Source organism: Halichoeres trimaculatus, unplaced genomic scaffold, assembly GCF_033239565.1.
Source record: "Halichoeres trimaculatus isolate MK-OKI-2021-1 unplaced genomic scaffold, fHalTri1.1 fHalTri1_scaffold_11, whole genome shotgun sequence".
Classification (NCBI taxonomy): domain Eukaryota; kingdom Metazoa; phylum Chordata; class Actinopteri; order Labriformes; family Labridae; genus Halichoeres; species Halichoeres trimaculatus.
Genome location: NW_027437189.1, coordinates 458,440 through 482,439, shown reverse-complemented (window position 1 = coordinate 482,439; position 24,000 = coordinate 458,440). Strand labels below are relative to the sequence as shown.

The following is a 24,000-nucleotide window of genomic DNA, read 5'->3' as shown; positions in this document are numbered from 1 at the left end:
ATAATGAAAAGAGTATTTTTATTTTTCCTGAAGTTGAATAAACAGTGATACTGATGCTCTGCAGAAACCGTTGCGTTTTGGAGGAAATGAGTGTTAACAGCTGTCGCTGCACAGCCCTGAGTGCTCCTGGGGGCTGGAGCTGACAGGTTTGTGCTTTGCGTGAGTTGGGAGGAAAGAAGGATAAAGCTCGGGAAGTGATGCAGAGGCAGCCTGTGGTACCTGCAGAGCCTCAGTCCGTCACGGACACAGGGTAACGGAGCAGATCAATCTGAAACCAAGCAGCTCCTCCTCCTGAACAGTGGCTGTGTTCATCATCCTGTCTGAGGATCCAGGCATTAATCAGAGCCAGCAGCTCCAGGACAAACCTCAGATAAAGCTCAGGCTCTCAGACTCTGCTGTTCCTGGGGCTAACAGGAGGCTAATCCACTGCCAGGCTCAGAGCGGGTCACAGATGGCTCGAGGGTGGCTCTGGTCCTCTGGTCCTCTGGTCCGGTCTGATCCGTGAAGCCTGTTGTGTTTGGACAGGACGGTTTTGTATTCCCGCCCGTCCTCTCTCACATCTCGTTTCGTCTGACGGAGTGCGTGAAGTGCTGTTGTTCAGAGAGCAGGGCTTAAATTATTCATCCAGCAGTCGGTGGAGTTTAATATGGATCAGTGCTGTGAGCCAGCAGTGGCTCTCAATCACCGAGTCTCCCCGTGGAGCCATCAGTCAGGCCTCAGACAGTGAGTGATGGATTTACTCAGGGTTTCCTTCTTTGGACACACAGACCAGGCCCAGATTTACTCAGCTCTTTGACAAAACAGGAATTACCAGACTCTTCTCTTTGGCCTCAGCAGGTGGTTGGACTGTGGATGTTGGTAACGAGATCTGGACTAAACCGGTGCCAGAAACCATTCACCCACATTTCCACACAGATCCGTTCATTCTGGTACCATCCAGCTGAGCCGCTGGCTCTCTGTGGACACACACATGTCAAACACGTGTGCTCAGAGTTCAGAGCTCACCTGGAGGACCTGACTCTGGATCCAGAGATGAAGACGTTTCCTCCATCGCTGGCTCAGCCCCTCCTGAGCTCTGCTCCCTGAGGGTCTGTACGTATCTCCAAACGATGCTCTCTCTCTTTTCTACCACGCTGCTCAGCATCTCCACCCACACTCGTAAAGTTAGACACAGATCCTGGCAGGACGTGTGTGTTATCAAACACCATTCAGCTCGGCTCTGAGTGGCTCCAGGATTCAGGGAAAAGTGGAAAATAAATCACAGTGATGCAGAAAAAGACGGATATGCATGAACGAGTTTAGCTCCAGATAGAAACTTTAGATCCAACCAGGAACTTTCCCCTCGGTGCAGTTTGACCATCAGAGCCAGACGGCAGACAGCAGCAAACCTGTGATGGTCTTGGTTTAGTCCTCCTGACCAACGGTCTACTCTGATCGCTGTGAATGTGTCTTCTGTCAGCTCCGGTGTTCCAGTCTTAAAGAGAGACCCTGGAACTGGAGACCTTCAGCTGAACGTGTCAGAGGAGATCCAGGTCACAGCAGCTGATCAGACACAGAGGAAGTCCTCTTCAACCAGTGACAGCTTCAACAGCAACTACTGAGACCACAACGAGACCAATCACTGAGACCAGCAACTGCTGCAACTGAGACCAGCAACTACTGCAACCAACAACTACTGAGACCAGCAACTACTGAGACCAGCAACTACTGCAACCAACAACTACTTGAGACCAGCAACTACTGAGACCAGCAACCTACTGCGACCAACAACTACTGAGACCAGCAACTACTGAGACCAGCAACTACTGCAACCCAACAACTACTGAGACCAGCAACTACTGAGACCAGCAACTACTGCGACCAACAACTACTGAGACCAGCAACTACTGAGACCAACAACTACTGAGACCAGCAACTACTGAGACCAGCAACTGCTGCAACTGAGACAGCAACTACTGCAACCAACAACTACTGCGACCAACAACTACTGCGACCAACAACTACTGAGACCAGCAACTACTGAGACCAGCAACTTCTGAGACCAGCAACTACTGAGACCAGCAACTACTGCGACCAACAACTACTGAGACCAGCAACTACTGAGACCAGCAACTACTGCAACCAGCAACTACTGAGACCAGCAACTACTGAGACCAGCAACTACTGTGACCAACAACTACTGCGACCAACAACTACTGAGACCAGCAACTACTGAGACCAGCAACTACTGAGACCATCAACTACTGAGACCAGCAACTACTGCGACCAACAACTACTGAGACCAGCAACTACTGAGACCAGCAACTACTGCAACCAGCAACTACTGAGACCAGCAACTACTGTGACCAGCAACTACTGTGACCAACAACTACTGAGACCAGCAACTACTGAGACCAGCAACTACTGCGACCAACAACTACTGAGACAGCAACTACTGAGACCAGCAACTTCTGAGACCAGCAACTACTGCAACCAACAACTACTGAGACCAGCAACTACTGAGACCAGCAACTACTGCGACCAACAACTACTGAGACCAGCAACTACTGAGACCAGCAACTACTGCGACCAACAACTACTGAGACAGACAACTACTGAGACCAGCAACTACTGACACTGACAACAATGGCAACCAGGAAAGCCTTTAACTATCAATCAATCAATCAATCTTTATTTATATAGCACCAAATCATAACAAATGTTATTTCAAGACACTTTACAAAAACATTTACAGGTCTAGACCCGTAAATGTTAATAAAATTTTATTAGCAGAAACCCAACATCAAGACAAGATAAGGAGTCTGATCTGATCTTAATCCACCATGAGTACAGGACTTTGCAGCATTTAGCAAGTTACAATGGCAAGGAAAAACTTCCTTTAACAGGCAGAAACCTCGGACAGAACCAGACTCATGTTAGACAGACATCTGAGGAGACTGATGGGGTTAGAGAGACAGATAGAGGAGAGAGAGTGGGAGAGAGAATGGGGGGGGGGGGGGGGGGGAGATAGGGATACACACATACACACACACACACACACACACACACACACACACACACACACACACAACACACACACACACAAACACACAGAGAAAGGGAGAGAGAGAGAAACAACGCAGTCTGAAGTTTGGTGCTGTGGCGACAGTTAAGGAGAAACCAGCAGGCCGTTCCCAGCAACAATCCAAAGCCGTAGCAGCTGGTAGCAGATGAAAAAATGCCGTCCTTGAGACCTGTTGGATGTGAGAGTTAAAGGACAGGTCCTGATCCAAAAGAACTCCCAGGTTCCTGACAGTGGTGCTGGAAGCCAAGCTGATGTCGTCAGAGGCGGCGATGTTGTTCAAGAAAGCTTCTCTGAGATGTTTGGGTCCAAGAACAATGACTTCAGTCTTCTCTGAGTTCAGCAGTAAGAAGTTTCTGCTCATCCAGGACCTTACGTCTTTGAGGCATGCTTCAAGTTTAGATAAGCGGTTGGTTTCTTCAGGCTTCATTGACAAGTAAAGCTGAGTGTCATCTGCATAGCAGTGAAAGTTTATGGTAGTGCCGAGAGGAAGCATATACAAGATGAAAAGAATCGGTCCGAGCACTGAACCCTGAGGAACTCCATATTGAACCCTGGTGTGCGAAGAAGAGACGTTGTTCACATGAACAAACTGATGTCGATCCGAAAGATACGATCGAAGCCAGGCTAAAGCGGTTCCTGAGATACCAAGAAGACTCTCTAATCTCCGCAGAAGAATGCGATGATCAATCGTGTCCAAAGCGGCACTAAGATCAAGCAAGACAAGCACAGAAAGAAGACCACTGTCCGAAGCCAAAAGTAGATCGTTGGTTACTTTCAGCAGCGCAGTCTCAGTGCTGTGGTGAGCTCTGAACTAGCAGCAGGTTGAGCTTTAACCAGACATGTCTTCAATCAACCCCACAGACACTGGCTCTAACAGACACTGGCTTCAACAGACACTAGCTTCAACAGGCGCTGGCTCGTTGGGTCAATCAGAACCAGTGTAGGTTGAACAGCCTCAGAGCTCCACATAAAGATCAGGCCTGTTTCTTCTTCTGTGGTGTGTATTTTTTTCTGAATGGCCTTGGTTGTTGTTCTGCTGCCCTCTGCTGGTCAGTTGGTGCCTGTTTTTGTTTCTTCTTACGTCTGTGTCTTGTTTTGTGTCATCCACTCAATGGGCCATTGGAAAATCTCGTTCAGTCAGGACCACTTTGTCAAAATAATCTTTATTAACTTGCACAGTTTTATTTGGTGGTGTGGTTCTGATCTGGGACTCCCTGCTCTTCCACGTGCTTGTGTTAAAAGCCTGAGGCAGGAAGAGCACACCCTCCTGCCCATCACGAGCCATCATGAACGACATAAGCAGGGAGAGCAGCAGCAAAATGAAAACCCAGACAGAGCAGAGCAAACATGAATAAAAGGACAGGAGGATCTGGGGTGGAGGTGGTTGCAGAAAGTCATCAGGGGAAGCAGGAAGGAGGCGGAGCTAGAGCAGTTTAAACATACCGTCCTGAATGCAGTTTTCTGATAGGAGGTGGACACAGGTGTCAGCAATCAGCTGATCTGATGATGACAGCTAAACTCTTAGAGCTTGACGTCGTGACCTGCCTGAACTAACGCTACGCTTGATTTCTGGGGAGTGTTTTTTCTTATCGGCTAAATGAAGTTTAGAGTTTATGAGTTAAAACGGAGAAAAATTTAAATGTTTTTTAGAAATAAATAAATCAACCTGAGTTTTTATCAACAGACACTAATAAAAACAGAGAAATCGAAAACTGAAATCTGACTGAGAGGAGGAGGTTCCTCTCTTTAAGACTGAATCTAAACCAAAACACTGACAGAATTAACTCTGTGTGTGTGTGTGTGTGTGTGTGTGTGTGTGTGTGTGTGTGTGTGTGTGTGTGTGTGTGTGTGTGTGTGTGTGTGTGTGTGTGTGTGTGTGTGTGTGTGTGTGTGTTGAACACCATGTGACTAAACAACAGAGATTGAACATGGCAGCTGCCATGCTGCACAAACTCCCACTGCTCAGAGGAACCACACACACACACACACACACACACACACACACACACACACACACACACACACACACACACACACACACACACACACACTCAGCTCTGTTTTCATGTGAGACACAAAACGCAGTGTTACATCATCTGGTAACTGTTGCTTTAATAATCTGTGTGAAGATCAAAGATCAACAGTCGATGTTTTGACTCCAAAAACGTAAGAAAATCACCAGAAACTGATTCAAACACTCTGTTCTGAAACGCTGCTCCAGATCTTCACCAGATTTTCAGGAGATCTTCATCAGACTTGATGAACGAAGATGTCATCACACAAGGCTCATGACATACGAAGGGGCGGGTCTCAAACTCAAAATCTACCTGTAGCTCCGCCTCCTGACAGCCCCCAGGGGGCTGGCCAATTGGAGTGAAGGGGGTTTGTGGAGCTGGGAGTCCTTAAAGAGACAGCAGCTAAAACGATCACATCATCAGGTCTCACTGAGTCCTGTTTCAGGTCCAGGTTTAACCCAATCATCAGGTCTCACTGTCCTGTTTCAGGTCCAGGTTTAACCCAATCATCAGGTCTCACAGAGTCCTGTTTCAGGTCCAGGTTTAACCCAATCATCAGGTCTCAGATATAAACAGAGTGACAGTGATGGAGCTCATCAGAGCAGAGGATTAAACAAACCAATCAGCTGTAGATTAAAGAGTAAGGTTGTTTTGGGTGGTGTCTTCAGTCAGCAGGTAGCTCAGGTGTGTTACTGAGTAGATCCAGGGTTAGTGCTGTAATTATCCTACCTGCTGATGAGTTATCATCATTATCTCCAGGTCTGATCTCTGAGAGAGGATAATTCACTGTGAGCTCCGCTTGTTGGGCTCCGTCAGCAGGTGAGAACATCCTTCCTGTGGAGAGAGCAGACTCCTGAAACCCATCGGTGCTCCCCCCAGACCGGACTGTGAGGGAAAACCACCACACCTTTACAAAACAGGGGGGGGGATCTGTCTCTCTGTGTCCTCCACCTCCCCATCCATCTATCCATCCATCCATCCATCCATCCATCCATCCATCTATCCATCCATCCATCCATCCATCCATCCCTCCATCCATCCATCCATCCATCCATCCATCCATCCATCCATCCATCTATCCATCCATTCATCCATCCATCCATCCCTCCATCCATCATCCATCCATCCATCCATCCATCCATCCATCCATCCCTCCCTCCCTCCCTCCCTCCATCCATCCATCCATCCCTCCCTCCCTCCCTCCCTCCCTCCATCCATCCATCCATCCATCCATCCATCCATCCATCCATTTATCCATCTATCCATCCATCCATCCATCCATCCATCCATCCATCCATTCCTCCATCCATCCATCCATCCATCCATCCATCCATCCATCCATCCATCCATCCATCCATCCAGATGTGTAGTATCAGTCTGTCCCGTGGTCCCTGAGCTGTGTTGGAGTCAGACCCTCTCAGTCTGGAGGAGCTGGACTCACACACAGTTTCTTTCATTAACCTCTTTATGACTGACTGAGCCAACCAATCAGGATCATTTCCCTCAGAGTGTGTGTGTGTGTGTGTGTGTGTGTGTGTGTGTGTGTGTGTGTGTGTGTGTGTGTGTGTGTGTGTGTGTGTGTGTGTGTGTGTGTGTGTGTGTGTGTGTGTATGTATGTGTGTGTGTGTGTGTGTGTGTGTCCAGTTCATTGATGGATACTATCTGCAGCAGTGGTGTTGGTTTGTGAGGACCTGGTGTAGAGATGTGATCCAGACGGAGCTCTCGGCTCTGATGAGGAGGCAGAACGGTCGGCTGGATGGATTTATGAGGGTGGAGGCTGGTAAGGAGCTACGCCTGCTGATGGGGCAGAGCTAACGGACAGCTCAGCAATCAGACTCTCTGCTGCATTCACTGCATCCACAGCCTGCTGCTGAAACCAGCACAACCAGCACAACCAGCACAACCAGTGACTGCTTCAACCAGCACAACCAGTGACTGCTTCAACCAGCACAACCAGCACAACCAGCACAACCAGCACAACCAGCACAACCAGCACAACCAGCACAACCAGCACAACCAGTGACTGCTTCAACCAGCACAACCAGTGACTAAACGCTAACGCAGGATGTGCCACAGGAGCCGTTTAGTTCCTGGGAACGTTCGACCTGAAACAGAAGTTTCCTGAACCTTCTGGGTGAAAAACACCAACTCTGTCTTTGTTGAAGAGGCTGGATGTAAACACCGTCCATTTTCCCATCATCCCTCACTGTAACAGAAATCAGGAAGAGGTCTGGAGCAAGAAGGACTCTGGGATATAAATAATGAAGATGAACTTTCTGGAAGGCTGTTTCCTCTACATAACTGAGGATGCAATGACCTGGGAACACATGGTCGACCAAATCCGCTGAGGGTCGTGTGTTTGATCAACTCTTGTTCAGATGCTCCTCTTCAGTTAAAAAAAGTTTCTCTCAGTTTTTGTTATTCAGACTCCCAGGTGAGAGGAGTAAGGAGAAACCTCCCTGACCCGTTGTTCTGGGTCAGACCCGTCCAACCCGTCCACGTGGTTTGGACCACGCCTGAGTGGCTCTGGTAATTACGGCGCCTTGAACTCCGGCAGACACGAGTCCTTTCTCACCTCCAGTGATGAGGAACAACTTTCAACTTGTACAATTTATTTCATGCTTGTTTGGCTCTGCAGAAAAAAAAACTTTGTGTGAAACTTTTAATTTTCTAATTGTGGCGAGAATGTGACGGAGCTTTCTCCTCGGTGTGTCGGCGCCGGGCTGTGATGAGCCGCGGTCTAATTAGCTCCCCTTAGTCTCACACTCATAACAGACGTCGTTTATCAAGAAAAACATTCAGACTAATCTGTGTTTTTATTACACGCCGTGAAACAGGAAGTGGAGCACTCCCAGCTCTGAGCGATGGTGGAAGTGATGCTTAAAGAGCGTCTGGGAGAGTGTTTGTTAGTCCGACTCTGTAAACCTGAGGGCGAGAAGATTTAATCAATGAGACCACTGTCCAGGGATTAACGTTAGAGAAACATGAGGCTCCTGACTGGATATACTGAAAGCTGAGTGGAGGATCCCTCTGGACTCTCTCCAGGACTAAAAACCTCTGAGATCGTTGAGACGTCAGACTCAGACCAGGTCTGAAACTTTCCTGATGGGATCAGACCGGATTTACAGAGTCCCAGTTTCTCTGACTCAGCCTCTGGTCTTTGTTTCCTTCCTGCTGGTTTTTCCTCAGACCAACAAACCATCCTCTACATCTCAGTCCGGTGAGGTTTCAGGCCAACCCGGCTCAGCTAGGCCCGGCTCAGATCAGCCCGGCTCAGATCAGCCCGGCTCAGATCAGCCCGGCTCAGATAGGCCCGGCTCAGATAGGCCCGGCTCAGATAAACCCGGTTTCAGATAGGCCTGTCTGGCCCCTGATGTGGAAACTCATGTCCAGATGAGTGTATTGAGGGCAGCGAGGCGCAGAGTCGTAACTCACTGAACAGTTTTATTGCCCGTTGTGCTCAGAGTTTATGGGATCTTTCCAATTAGCCGGGTCACCGCTGTAAACAGACCAGTTGCTCAGAGTCTTGTCGGCTTTATGCTTCGCTGCCTCGTTACACTCAGACAACACTCCTTAAAGACCAGAGTCTGAGGAGAGGAGGCAGAGAGCTGACGCTGCAGGACCAGGAGGACAAGTCCAACACGAGCAGCTAAAGTCTGAACCCCCACATGAACGTCCTGCTGCCAGAAACACTCAGGGTGTCCTGAAACAAAGCCTGCACAGGTCAAAGGTCAGTCAGGCCTTCAGCTCCTGTGTTTTAATCTGAATATATCACAGATGTGTGAATGTCTCGGTTCAGTATATGTCCTGGAATAACAGCTTCATCTGTTTGGAAAGCTGTTGTTGTTAAATCGTAAAGTGACCCTGAGTGTTGGACAGACACTTTTAATAAAATGTATCATTGTTCAGTCAACAGGAAACTTCCAGAAGCTTCTGCCTGTAACACTTCAGTCGTATGAACTACCCCAAAATCTCTTTTTTTTAATCTTCCAGTTTGTTGAATGGTCAGATCGACCATTTGTGATGCATTCAAGGAAGTCAGGAAATTTACCCACTGATGGTGTTTTACAGCGGTGCAGCATGGAGCAGACTGAGCCACAGATTTCACACACAGATTTTCCTCTTTCTGGAGGTTAATAATCCACTGTCAGGTCACAGCCATGAGAGCTGGGACGTCAGTCCAGCAGAGAGCGTTCAGCCGGCTTCTGCTCTCCACATGAACTGTGTTTTTTCCAGTGAAGCTTCCTGAAACACGAGTCCTCAAATCTACCTTAAACAGAAACCAAAACATCTCCCATGGTGTAAATCCAGACCCTGGATGATCAGAGCTTCACAGGATGAGATGAGATGAGACGAGATGATATGAGACGAGATGATATGAGATGAGATGAGATGAGATAAAACGAGATGAGATGAGATAAAACAAGATGAGATGAGATGAAACGAGATGAGAGGAGAGAAGATTAATCAATCAATCAATCAATCTTTATTTATATAGCACCAAATCATAACAAATGTTATTTCAAGACACTTTAAAAAAACATTTACAGGTCTAGACCCGTAAATGTTAATAAAATTTTATTAGCAGAAACCCAACATCAAGACAAGATAAGAAGTCTGATCTGATCTTAATCCACCATGAGTACAGGACTTTGCAGCATTTAGCAAGTTACAATGGAGAGGAACAACTTCCCTTTAACAGGCAGAAACCTCGGACAGAACCAGACTCATGTTAGACAGACATCTGAGACAAGATGAAATGGGATAAAACGAGATGAGATGAGATAAAACGAAATGAGATGAGATGAGATAAAAGGAGATGAGATGAGATGAGATGACATGAGAGGAGATGAGACGAAATGAGATGAGATAAAAGGAGATGAGATGAGATGAGATGAGATTAAATGAGATAAAACGAGATGAGGTGAGATGAGATGAGATGAGATTAAATGAGATAGAAAGAGATGAGACGAGATGAGATAAAATGAGATGAGATAAAATGAGATGAGATCAGATGAGATAAAATGAGATGAGATGAGATAAAACGAGATGAGATGAGATGAGATGAGATGAGATGAGATGAGATGAGATGAGATTAAATGAGATAAAATGAGATGAGATGAGATGAGATGAGATAAAAGGAGATGAGATGAGATGAGATGAGATGAGATAAAATGAGATGAGATGAGATGAGATGAGAGCCACATTGTTAATCCCAAAGGAAATTATGTTACCAGAGTGAAAAATGCAAAACGTAGCACTGACCATGCCAGAAACCTGGGCGTGATCATGGACTCAGATCTGAATTTTAACAAACACATTAAGACAGTCACACAGTCAGCCTACTATCACTTAAAGAATGTGTCCAGGATTAAAGGAGTCAGCAGGACCTGGAAAAACTGGTCCATGCTTTTATCTTCAGTAGGCTTGATTACTGTAACAGGTCTTTACAGGTCTCCCTAAAAACTCAGTCAGACAGCTGCAGCTGGTTCAGAACGCTGCAGCTCGGGTCCTCACCAAGACCAAGAAAGTGGATCACATCAGTCCAGTTCTGAGGTCTTTACACTGGCTTCCTGTTTGTATGAGGATAGAGTTTAAAACACTCCTGTTGGTTTACAAAGCTCTGAATGGACTACGGCCAAAATACATCAATGATCTTTTGATCCCGTATGAACCACCAAGACCACTTAGGTCTGGATCAGGTCTGCTCTCAGTCCCCAGAGTCAGAACCAAACATGGAGAGGCAGCATTCAGCTTCTATGCTCCAAATATCTGGAACAAACTGCCAGAAAATACCAGGTCTGCTGAAACTCTGAGCTCATTAAATCCAGGTTGAAGACCCACCTTTCTACAGCTGCCATTATTAGAGCATTTTAACAAATAATTTTAATATCTTCTCTATAACTCTGCACTGCCACTCTTATCTTAAAATCTGTTTTAAAATCTATTTTTTAATTATTTTATTGTATCTTTTTAATTAATCTCCTTTTAATTTAATTTTAATTGTTGTCTATAATTATCTCTGCCTATAAAGCACTTTGAATTGCCATGCTGAAATGTGCTGTAGAAATAAACTTGCCTTGTCTTACAGAAAAAAACAAAGTGTCAGTGAGTAAAACAGTAACTCAGAGGAAACAGAGCAGGTGGTCTTTAAATATCAGGACGTTTTGTTATTGATGACAGGCTCTGGAGCCACGGTATCTTCACATGATGAGCAGCCAAAAACAATCTGTATTTCCTCTCCCTGGTGTTTGAGGAAACTCTTGTTTCAGCCTCTGAATGAAGCGCTTCCTTTCAGCTGCTGGCTCTTTAAGACTCCCCACGCCACAGACCCCCTTCCCTCTGATTGGACAGCCCTCTGAGGGCCTGTCAGGGGGAGGAGCTATGGGCTCACCTCGGTGTTTGAGGCCCACCCCTCTAACATGTCATAAACCAGTTAATAGATCTTTATATGATGACCTCATCATTTCAGGAAGATCTCCTAAAGTTTTTCTCTTTTTCTTTTTTTAATGCATGTTCCTGTAAAACCACTCACAAAACTTAGTTACCTTAAAAAAAGTTAGACTGAGGGAGAAAACTTGGATGTAACATTTTTAAAGCCTGTGAAACTGTCAGGGACAAACATCTGGCTCTCAGTCTGAATCCTTCAACCCAAACTAAACCCCTCAGAGTCTCTCTCTCAGTCTCAGACCAGCAGCTGGACCGTCCCAGGTCCACAGTAACTTTCCCTGTGGATTTACTCTCTGATAAGTGTTCAGGAAACCCTTTGTCCATCATGTTGTATACAGACACAGATCTGTGAGCAGAGACAGGATGCTCTGATTGATTCACTCACACTTTGTGTTTTTAAAGGAAGTTAGTCTGAGTGTTTCAGGGACAGGGTTTCACCCATCAGAGTCACCTCAGGGGGAAATTAATTTATCTTAAATTCAGGTCACGGCCTGCAGGATGGATAAATATTGTTTTAAATCTGATCTGTCGTTCCAAACATCTGTAGGTTTTCTTATCAAGCATCCTCACGCAGACTGAAAAAGAAGAAGAAGAAGCTTTTATTATTTTATTTCTGAGGCTGTGTTCATGCTAAACCCTGAAGGAAAAACAGTGGCATTACCCTTTAACCTCTCTGTTTCACAAAGACAGCAGCTGTTGGTTTTTAGTGAGGATCTGTCAGCCTCAGCAAAGCCTGCCTCTTCAATAAATAACCCCAGAAATGTCAGCAGACTCCTCTCACTGCTGAACGCATTGTCTGAACATTTCATCGATTAAAGGAGGGTCATGATTTGAGAGGAGGCTCTGCACATGTCATCATTCACTGACTGCAGGAGGAGCGGCTGTGCAGGAGGAGCGGCTGTGCAGGAGGAGCGGCTGAGCAGGAGGAGCGGCTGAGCAGGAGGAGCGGCTGTGCAGGAGGAGCGGCTGTGCAGGAGGATCCTCTCTGCTCCACATCATGAGGAGCAGAAACGATGAGGAGCTGATGCTCCGCAGATGAACATGGCTGTAGACGCGGTGTTGTCATGTGCAGAGGGAGCTGCAGCAGAGTCTGACGGTCTGATGAGGTCCACGGAGGACGGAGCCCTGCAGGTCGTCTCTGCCTCCTCTCCAGCGTGTCTGAAGGTCTGATGAGGTCCACGGAGGACGGATCCCCGCAGGTCGTCTCTGCCTCCTCTCCAGCGTGTGCGCGTCCTGCCGACGTCGCGCTGCTGCCGCGGTGTTAAACGCGCTGTTAGTGATGATGCCTCACAATTAATTGGCTGATGATGAGGCTAGTTATGATGTAATCTCTCTCCCTCTCTCTCCCCTGCACATCCAGCCCCCTCCTTCCTCCTTCCTCCTCCTCCTCCCTCCTCCTCCTCTCTCTCCCGTATCCCCACCTCCTCCGCTGTCTTTCTCTCCTATCCTAACCAACATGGCCGCTAAGTCGGATGGAGCAGCGGTGTCTGTGGAGGATGACAACACGCCCAGGAGCCTCTCGGAGCCGGGGATCCCCGCCGTGCGGCCCCGCTGCAGCGCCGCCGGCGGGAAGCCCTACACCCTGCTGGACTGCTGCTGGGTGCTCTGCGCCCTGCTCGTCTTTTTCTCCGACGGCGCGACCGACCTGTGGCTGGCCGCCGACTACTACCTGAGAGGGGACTACTGGTGGTTCGGCTTGACGCTCGTCTTCGTCGTGGTGCCTTCCGCGGTGGTCCAGGTTCTGAGTTTCAGGTGGTTCGTGTACGACTACACGGAGCTGAGCGGCGGGGACGGATCAGCGAGCGGCAGCGGGACGGACGCGGCGGCGGCAGGCGCGGCAGGCGGAGCGGCCACGCTCGATGACAACAGTTTAAGCACCAAGGACAGCGACCAGCGCGGCGGGAGCGCGGCGGCGGGGAACGCTGCCAATGCTACCCCGGTTTACACGTCCTCTACCCCGCCTGCGACGGCGGCGAGAGTCGCGGCTCCGCGGAGGTGCTGCACCGTCTGCATGTGGGTCTTTCAGTCCGTGCTTCACGTCCTGCAGCTGGGGCAAGTGTGGAGGTAGGACCGCTGGTCGTTGGGGTGCTGGGGAACAAGAGGGGTGTGCGTGCGTGTGTGTGCGTGCGTGAGCGCGTGCTCTTCAGTGTGTAACATGTGAACCGTGCACGTGTGTGCAGGATAGCGTTCAGTGTGTGCGTGTGTGCTCACTACGTTTGCCTGCGTGTGCGTGCCCTCATGCCCGCGCACGTGCATCCCCCAAAATATTCCCTCTCCCTCCATGCACTGGCTGCAGAAATGTGCAGAAATGTGCAGAAAGCAATAAGAAACAGGGACGGAGCTGCACGGAGCTGGAGCTGCAGCGTCACACACGCTCCCATCAGTCAGAGTAAAGAGACGAATTCCTCTGAATGAGCCTCTTTGTCCCTCAGCCCCTCAGCCCCGGAGTGACAGACCGAGAGCAGCAGGAGCCCCAACACGTACCCCCACTCTGTGTGTGTGTGTGTGTGTGTGTGTGTGTGTGTGTGTGTGTGTGTGTGTGTGTGTGTGATGGTCCTGACATGCTGACAGGAGCACTGTCAGACAGACCTCTGTGGTTCGCAGCGTATCCCTCCTTGATTAGCTGGTGATGTTTTGGGATGAGTGTGTGCAGCGTGTGTGTAGTGTGTTGTGTGTGCAGTGTGTAGTGTTTGTGTGTGTGTGTGTGTAGTGTGTGTAGCAGCTTCTCAAACCTTAGAAACATGAGTCCGTCCTACGAGCTGCTCTTGCTCCGTGCTTTGCCTCCAGAGGATGTTCCCTCTCTTCAGACGTGTTGACTTGATGAACCAACTTTCCAGAAATTAATCATTTTCAAACTCTGCCGTTCACAATTAACAGTTTGAGGCTTCGAGGTTCGGCCGTCATCAGGTTGTCAGTTTGTCTGAGAGTCTCAGTCTCTGACCAAACACGCATTTAATGGTGTCACTCAATCTGCAACACTACGGCAGAAAAAGTGTGAATACTCAAACTTCAAGTTGGCGGTCTGCTTTGGATCTTTGGGTTTTGAGGCTGATGACCAAACCAGCAGTATCAGAGTTTTCTGGTGTTGTGTCTTGCTCAAGGACACTTGGTCATGTGACTGCAGGTAGCGTTTATAAGCAATTAACAACCAGGATGAAAAATCGCACCTGAAGTTTTCTGTTTAGGGATGTTAGCTCCTCCAGTCTCTCTGCAGGACCCGGGCTGTAGTCCAGTTCACTTTGGCTGGGTCTGAACTGGTTCAAGTCTGGGTCGAGGCTGAGAGCAACACAACCAGGGGAGGAAAGCTGGAACTACTCTGACCACGAGGAAATATTTCTCTCCAGAGTTTAAATCATGTTATTTAAGTCAAATAAGAATAACTTCTCTCTCCCAGTGTGACCCTGAGATCCTGCTCGTCAGAGCTCCAAACGTAGGAGAGAAACGTCGTCTTTCATTCTCCTTTCACGTCTTGGTCAGCTCTGATGAAGAGCTCATGGTTTGTTGTGAGAGTGGAGCTGAAGGAAACGAGTTTAGTCGAAGCTTTGACCCGCTGACCTTTAGTAACCCTGACCAGTGACTCCTGTAAAATCAGTCCCTCAGTGAGCTCAAACCTCATTGGTCCATCACCACTGACTGATGACATCACAGCTCACCTGACCCTCAGGTAAACATCAGCAATCTCCATTAGGGGGCGCTGTGGGGAACCATGTCAGGATGGTTTTATGACAGGATCTGGATTTGATTTTCAGACTTTGACCTGCAAACAACATTTTCAGCCTCAGATATTTATTTTTTTGGCTCCACTTCATCCCTCGGTCTGGACAGACTTTGGTTTTGTTTGTGCACTTGAAGAAAATGTAGATGAAGACATGATGAGAGCATGGTTGATTTCAGTGAGATGGTTGATTCACTGTGAGATGGAGCTTGGAGCTGAGTGGAGATCTCGTTGCTTAGTGAAGACGCTGTCGATGACTGAAGGCTCCTCCGTGAACTCCTGGCACTGAGACCAAACTTACTGAGTGTGGCTGCGCTGACTCCAGACCAAACGTTAATCCCATTAAGGAGAAATAAATCTCTCCGACAGATTAATATCAGTTAGCAGCAGCTTTTACAGTGTGGCCACTGCTGATCCTGCTCTTAATGAAAGATGAATTATGTTTGTTTTCACCCGTTTGTCGTTTCACACGCTGCGTCTCAGCGTTTTCCTTCCTGACTGCAGGTTTTTACTCAGCAGAAGGTTCCCGGAGATGATTTAAAGATTTTAGAGACGTTTGCTCAATGAACGTCGACTGAAACTGAAGTAACAACACGTTTGTTTGCTGTTTGCCGTTTTCTGTTTGCTGCACCTGAGGAACAGGTTGAACTCTGGGGGATTTGTGTTAAAACTCCTTAATATCACACAACAAAAGTTCATCAGGAGTGTTTTTCTTTCCTCATGCGCTGATGACGTACTCACACACATGAACACTCAGGAAAGATCTCTCAATCAGCTCAACAACGCTGTGCTCCTGATCACTACTGCACAGGATGTCATTATTAAAGAGGGGTCATGGGATTTTGTAAGTCATTAATTTGTCCCTCTGGTGCCGCTGTAGTTTTTCATTTTCATGACTTACAGTTTAAAAGGATCCTGTTTCTCTCCCCTCTCTCCAGCCTCAAACACCTTTCAGCTGCTGTCTCTTTAAGGCTTCCTGTTTCACAAACCCCCTTCCCTCTGATTGGACAGCCCTCTGGGAGCCTGTCAGGAGGAGGAGCTATGGGCCCAACTCTCCAACATGTCATAAAGCAGTTAGGAGATCTTTATGTGATGACCTCATCATTTCAGGAAGATCTCGTTAAGCGCTCGTTAAGCGCTCGTTAAGCGCTCGTTAAGCGCTCGTTAAGATCTGACACATTCAGGACCTTTGAGTCCGAACATCCAGCAGTGTTACTCTGTATCCATGGTTTAAATATGAAGAAGAAGAAACCCCCTCTTTAAAGTCCGAGCTTCTGTGAGAAGTTTCGACTGTTTTTGAGGGACTGTAGTTTTTAACACCTGTCGTCTCTGACGGGTCGGTAAAAGACGAAACAAATCTGCAGCAAATTGTCACGATGGAAAGTTTGGCTCTTAAAACAGAGGTCGATGAAAGTTTTGCTTAGAAATCACTTTCATGTGCACAGGAAAAAATTAGTAAAGACGCATGAGGTTCTGCTTTGTCCACAAGAGGGCAGCAAAATCATCACAGACTTCTCATACTAACGTGTGTCTTCAGCCAGGTGAACTGGTGCAGTTTTTGCAGACTGTTTCTGGGTCAGATGGTTTGATTCTGCAGCTCCAGCAGCTTTGTGTGATTGGTTCAGCAGATGCAGGAATAAACCCGTGACTTCCAGGATTATTGGATCATTTTTCCTTCTGTTTGGAGTTTTTCCTCTGGCGTTGCAATCTACCTGCAACAGCTCGAAATCTTTCATCACATCCTGCGAGTCTGAGTAAATATTTCCACACAGCAGAACAGACACATCACCCAGAATAGCAACAGAGAGGAAGTGTGATGGTCTGACACCTGAGTGACAGCAGAGCAGCCTGTCAGTCAGCGCTGAGGGCAGACGCCGACCCACGGCAGGAGAGCCAAAACCAAACCAACCAACAGGAGAAAATCACTCAACAGACCGAGAACATGTGGACTTTCAAAGACCTGAGACCTTCAAGGCCCAGACCTGAGACTGGAGTCAAACCGCCCACGAGTCTGAGGCGAGTCTGAGGCGAGTCTGAGGCGAGTCTGAGAGGTCTGAGACGAGTCTGAGATGAGTCTGCGGCAAGTCTGAGGCAAGTCTGAGGCGAGCCTGAGACGAGTCTGAGGCGGGTCTGAGGCGGGTCTGAGACGAGTCTGAGATGAGTCTGAGACAAGTCTGAGACGAGTCTGAGACGAGTCTGATGCAATGTCTGAGGCGAGTCTGAGACGAGTCTGATGCAATGTCTGAGACGAGTCTGAGGCGAGTCTGAGGCGAGTCTGAGATGAGTCTGAGATGAGTCTGAGGCGAGTCTGAGGCGAGTCTGAGATGAGTCTGAGATGAGTCTGAGACAAGTCTGAGGCGATTATGAGACGAGTCTGAGACGAGTCTGAGACAAGTCTGAGACAAGTCTGAGACGAGTCTGAGATGAGTCTGAGATGAGTCTGAGACAAGTCTGAGACAAGTCTGAGGCGAGTCTGAGGCGAGTCTGAGACGAGTCTGAGGAGAGTCTGAGCTGTTCTAGTCCAACACGCTGATGTCAGACCTGCAGGTGTTAAGGCAGCTTAGGAGCAGCGCAGAGTTAGGAACCAGCTCTCAACCCATCCTGCGCCCTGCAGCGTCACACACAGCTGCATTTAAAAGCTTTTTTCTTTATATGAGTTTTTCAGCAGCAGGCAGTTCAGCAGCAGGCAGTTCAGCAGAAAGCTGATTTTTCTTTCCTTTGCCGCGTTGATTGCAGAGCTGCTAAAGAATGAATTCATGTTTCTGCTACAAGTTGATTAAACTTTGGGGAAGTGGGGAAAGTTTTCAGTGTGACACACGGAGATTCATGGAGCCGTCTCTCAGTTCCTGTTTTTATTTGTTTTTAATGAATGCTGCTTTTATTAGCTCCTTTAATTACCAAATGCTTTATTGCTTTCTGTGTTTGGAGGAGGGGGGGGAAGCAACTTTCTTCTTCTCCAGTGCAACAACCTCAGTTTGATCTGATGATTCAGAGGCAGCGAGCTGAGCTGCCAGACGGCTCCAGAGCAGAGTCCAAGTCTTTCCACCCCCCATCAGCTGATTAAAGCACTTTCCTTAACGGTCTGTCAGAGCTCTGCTGACCACAGAAACCACAACTGGTCTCAGTCTCAGCAGATCCACATCAGTCTCAGTAGATCCACATCAGCCTCAACAGATCCACATCAGCCTCAACAGATCCACATCAGCCTCAACTGATCCACATCAGCCTCAACAGATCCACATCAGCCTCAACTGATCCACATCAGCCTCAACTGATCCACATCAGCCTCAACTGATCCACATCAGCCTCAACAGATCCACATCAGTCTCAACTGATCCACATCAGTCTCAGCAGATCCACATCAGTCTCAGCAGATCCACATCAGTCTCAGCAGATCCACATCAGACTCAGCAGATCCACATCAGACTCAGCAGATCCACATCAGCCTCAACTGATCCACATCAGCCTCAGCAGATCCACATCAGCCTCAGCAGATCCACATCAGTCAGGCCCTGCTACGGGCTCTTTGTGATGCATTTATTTAGCTAAGTAAGCTAAAGTTAGCTGGTGTAAGCTTAAGTAAACCCTCGCGGACCCTGAGGTCCTCCGGTGCTGGCCTTTTAACAATACCACAAGTAAGAACTAAAACTCACGGGGAGGCGGCATTCTATTATTATGGTCCCCGATTGTGGAATAGCCTCCCGGAGAGCCTCAGGGGCGCAGAGAATGTTGATATTTTTAAAAAGAGGCTCAAGACCCATCTTTTTAATCAGGCTTTTAACTGACTAGATTAACCTCTTTTTATGCTTACCCCTATCTTTACACTTTTTTATTATTACTCTACTTTTTACTATTATTATTAATTCTGTTTTGTTTATTTATTTATTTATTTATTTATTTATTTATTTATTTATCTATTTATTAGATTAGTTTATCCTGTTCTATTATGTTGTTTCATTTCAATGTTGTTTGATGTTTATGTTAGGATAAAGATTTATTTAATCTCTACTGTTTTATTCCTTCAGTTTTAGCTTCTAGACCTTTTATCTCATTCTACTATTTTAGTCCCTCGGTTTTCCAGTGTTTCCTCCTGGGGGTCTGCCACACCGGGAGCTGTTTTTGGCCCACTGATTGGGGCGCTGTCCCATGGATGGCTCCGGCCCTGGTGGCTAGTGAGCTCTACACCTTGGTGTGGAGCCACCTGTCTGCCTGGGCTGGGGTGGTCCCTGGGGTGGCGCCCCTTTCAGCCACGGGCCATGGCCCCTCCCGGTGTGCGCAGCCCCCAAAGGTAGCTTTTTCCTCACCTCAGATCTTGGTGCCCAGCCATGTCTCCTCATCAACAGCCTGTCTATGTGTGTGTGTGTGTGTGTGCGTGTGTGTGTGTGTGCGCGCGTGTGTGTGTGTGCGTGTATGTTTGTGTGTGCCGGTATGTATGTCTATGTATGTGCGTGGGTGTTACCGTGTTCAGTGGGTATATTTGTGGGGGTGGGAGGTTTGGGGTTTTAATGGTATTCCTTTGTCTTTGTTTGTTTTGTTTTTTTGGTCTTCCCTTTTGTTTTTATCCTCTGTGAGGCACTTTGTGTTGCAGAAGCATGAAAAGTGCCATACAAATAAAATAAAGTTGAAAGTTGAAAGTAAAATGTTAGCTATAGTTAGCTGGATTTAGCTGAAGTTTATTTGAATTAGCTTAAGAAAGATGAAGTTAGCTGAAGTTAGCTGTAGTTAGCTGTAGTTAGCAGTAGTTAGCAGTAGTTAGCTACAGTAAGCTGAGATGAGCTTTTGTTAGCTGAAGTTAGCTGAAGTTAACTTTAGCTTATTGAAATTAGCATAAGTGTTCTAAACTTAGCTATATTTAGCTGAAGTTAGCTGAAGTTAGCTGAAGTTAGCTATAGTTAGCTGAAGTTAGCTGAAGTTAGCTATAGTTAGCTGAAGCTAGCTGAAGCTAGCATCATAAGTCTCCAGAAAGCAGCGCTGACGTCACAGGAACCTGGAGCGATCTGGGAACAGTCTTCCTTCCTCCTTGTTTGTGTCAGGGCGTCTTTCAGTGACGGACAGACTCCAGCGTGAAGACCAGCTCTGCTCAGACCAGCTCTGCTCAGACCAGCTCTGCTCAGACCAGCTCTGCTCAGACCAGCTCTGCTCAGACCAGCTCTGCTCAGACCCTCAGACCACACACGACTCTTTCTGTGATCCTACCAATGTCTTCCTCACCCAGTCTGCTGAGGAAATAAGTTCATGAACCTCCTCCCTTCCTCCCTTCCATCCTCCCATCCTTCCTCCCTTCCTCCTTCCTCCCTCCTCCCTCTCTGGGGCTGCAGCTGACCTCTGACCTCTGAGTGAAGGCAGAAGCAGAGAGGGAAACCTGTTTCTGAGACCAGCTGACTCTGAGACGGCTCGTGTGGGGATGGGGAGCAGAATAATTACATGCAGACAGTAATGAACTGCTTTAATGAACAACAGTAAGATGCTGAGAGCTGAGAACGAGCTGAGAACGAGAAGGAGTTGGTTTTAATGGGATAGTTGCTGCCGGGAGAGTTGGACGCCCCTCGCTGTGACTCAGATCACCGTCAGACTCTGGCTTTGAATCTGATGAGCCCAGATTTATTTAGCACACGGGGAAATTACACCTGCAGCAGAACACGCTTCTTCAGACGTGTTATTTACTCAGATCTCATCTGATCGATGCTGAACGCTCAGAGGAGGCTGCGAGTCCTCGTCTCTCTCCAGCCAAATGAACGGCTCAGGCTCTGACTGACACCTGAAGGAGAAATGTCTTTGATTCCCGAAGCTGGAATATGTTAGCACATGTTTCCTGTCAATCACCTGAACCAGCAGCTAGCAGAGGCGGAGGAAGGAGGGAGAGGAGGAACAGGAGGTGCTGTGCCTCCGTTTTCAGATGAAGCTGTTATCACCCGAGGAGCAAACACTTTGACTTTTTGTTATTTTGTCATTAAAAGAGACAGAGGTCATGTCAGAGACAGGAAAGCTCATCTCCTTCCTCCTTTCAGGAGCCAGTTGATTTTTTCTCTTGCCCAAATACTTGAGGAGTTACGGTAGTGTCAACAGTGTGTCATTTATTTCCTGTGACTGAAATCCTGTGGTTTGTGATTCCTGTGCAGCTCTGTGAAACTCTAAAAGTCGTCACTAAGTGTTTTTTTCTTCTTTAAGGAGCTGTTTGGATTTCCTCTGTAGACCCAGAGGGTACGCTCGTTAAAGAGGAGCGCCAGCGCTCAGATGGGTTTCAAGCATTAAAAGAAAACAAAACTAGTTGATAAACAAAGACTGAAGCGGCTTTAGTGGAGGAAAAAGGATTTTCAGACACTCTTTGGTAAGGTGCAAACCGACCTGCTACAAAACGTGTTTCCACCTCCTCTTCCTGACCACTCCAAATCCAGATCTGTGACTCAAACACACCGAAAACTTCATGAAAAACCTGGATATGGGTCATTATGTGAGAGTAGAAAACGAGACTGGTCTCCAGCCTCCTACCTCCTGCCTCCTGCCTCCTGCCTCCTGCCTCCTGCCTCCTCATGTTTTAATACTCAGCTTGATTCACAGACACAGCAGCAGAAATCAAACTTCTCAGACTTCATCAGTTTTAATGAGAGGAAACAGCAAACAGCTCTGAGCTGTTGTTTCTGTTTGGATTCAAATCACTGGATTAGAGGAAAATCCCTCTTTCTGCTGACTCTAACGTTTTGTTTGTGACTTATTGGAGAATAATCCATGTGAACACGGACACAGAGGCAGCTCTGGGTGGGATGATAATTAAAGATGTGACAGCAGAGATCGTTTCCAAGTTCAACTTAAAGTCCAACTTCCTGTCTGAGTAACCTCGCTGGTTTACTCGTTGCTCTGTGTTTGGTGTTCGGTTTAGCTTCAGGTCGGGGAGTCAGTCGTCCTCTCCCTGTTTCTTCTCCCTGTTTCCTCTTCCTGTTTCCTCTTCCTGTTTCCTCTTCCTGTTTCCTCTTCCTGTTTCCTCTTCCTGAGTTTCCTCTTCCTGTTTCCTCTTCCTGTTTCCTCTCCCTGTTTCCTCTCCCTGTTACCTCTTCCTGTTTCCTCTTCCTGTTTCCTCTTGCTGTTTCCTCTTCCTGAGTTTCCTCTTCCTGTTTCCTCTTGCTGTTTCCTCTTGCTGTTTTCTCTTCCTGCTTCCTCTTCCTGAGTTTCTGTTGGTCGTCGTCCTGGTGTTTGTCACTGTCATGTTTCCCTGTGAGGTTTACAGTGTTTCCTTTTTGTTTTTTCTCTGTGCTGTGTCCTGGTTCAGGAGTTTGGTTTTGCTTTATTCTAACATTTAATGTCTGAACCAGCTCTGGCTCTTTTTTCAGCACTTGGAGACGCTTTGGGGCAGTTCACAAACAATGTCATCCTGGAGGTTGTGATGTTTCACTGCTGTGATTCAGTCACTTTTAAAATCTGTGATACTTAAACTTTTCTCCATAATCTGGTGAAAACGCCCTGAAATGATTAACCTGCAGCTGTGATACCCATAATGCATTGCAGTTTAAAGACCAGTTGAGGTTTGCTGGACAGACAGACAGGTGGACAGACAGGTGGACACACAGGTGGACAGACAGGTGGACAGACAGACCCTCAGCTCTGCCTCAGGTCAGCAGTTGGCTGCAGTTTTTGGCCGATCTGATTGGCTCCTCTCTGTGCCAGACCTGATCAATCAATCCCAGAGAGCGCAGATTGAACTGGTTCCAGACGGTCACTCAGCTCAGGTGGTCTGACCGTTAGCTCTGTGCGCTAATAATCAGCCGAGTGGCTAACTGGCAGCCTCAACCTGCTGAATCACTGTGTGTGTGTGTGTGTGTGTGTGTGTGTGTGTGTGTGTGTGTGTGTGTGTGTGTGTGTGTGTGTGTGTGTGTGTTTCTCTCATTCATAAATGCAGTGGCTGAATGATTGTTGCTCTTACTTTTCATTTTAATTTGGAGGCCTGTCATTCAGACGCTCGTCGACGGTTCCCGGGGGTAACCAGTGATTGGCGGCCATGTTGGAAAATGACAGTAAAGAGAAAATGTCAGTTTCCTCTGAATCCTCTGTTATCTCTCTGTGGAAATCTGTGAAGTGCATCATTTCCACAGACGTGTGGTTTTCCTGGTGGCGCTCTGCTTGGAGAGGATCCTGACTCTGTCTGTGGACCGTGTCCGGCGTGCCTGACCCTGGTTTTAACGGTGTTTTACTGTAACGTCTGCGGTCACTCTCTGATTCAGGTTTCTGTATCACTGATGCTGCCGTAAACAGTGAAGGACTGTGTGGAGAAATGCAGGTGAATCTGTGAATCCTTCTGGAGGAGATCACAGTCAAACCTGCAGCATCCTCTCAGTTCAGGCTCTGATTTCAGTTCAGGCTCTGATTTCAGTTCAGGCTCTGATTTCAGTTCAGCCTCTGATCTCTATGATGTTATGAGCAGAAGTTTGCAGAGTCCAGGTTCAGGGTGGAAACTTTATTATTGGTGATAATTGAATCAGTGTGAAGGATTTCTCCACGATGCTCTGGTTTGTGTCGAGCTGCAGACGCATCAGACACGCTGAGGACAGACTCCTGTAGCCTGAACCGTGTGCAGCGTAGGAACAATAAGAGGCTTTATTGGCGTTTGTTTTGGACTCGGGGACAATTTGAAACCCTTCGATTTTTCATCTTGTTCTGTGAAACAGAAACAAGCTGCAGTGAGAAGAAAGCAGCAAAGTGAGGAGGTATGAACAGCACACACACAAACAGGTTAGAGGAGGGACTGAGGAAGAGGAGGAGGACGC

The 24,000-nt window shown here is 47.5% G+C and overlaps 1 protein-coding gene across 1 annotated transcript in view; it reads left to right on the top strand.

The window, feature by feature from the left end:
* The first annotated feature begins 12,414 nt into the window (after window positions 1-12,414).
* LOC141799121 (XK-related protein 7-like) overlaps window positions 12,415-24,000 on the top strand; it is a 68,670-nt gene continuing 57,084 nt past the window's right edge. Inside the window, exons 1-2 of the mRNA XM_074681231.1 lie at window positions 12,415-12,801; window positions 12,890-13,593. Of these exons, the coding sequence (XP_074537332.1) occupies window positions 12,986-13,593 (608 nt within the window). The 5' untranslated portion in view covers window positions 12,415-12,801; window positions 12,890-12,985. The remainder of the gene's footprint in view (window positions 12,802-12,889; window positions 13,594-24,000) is intronic.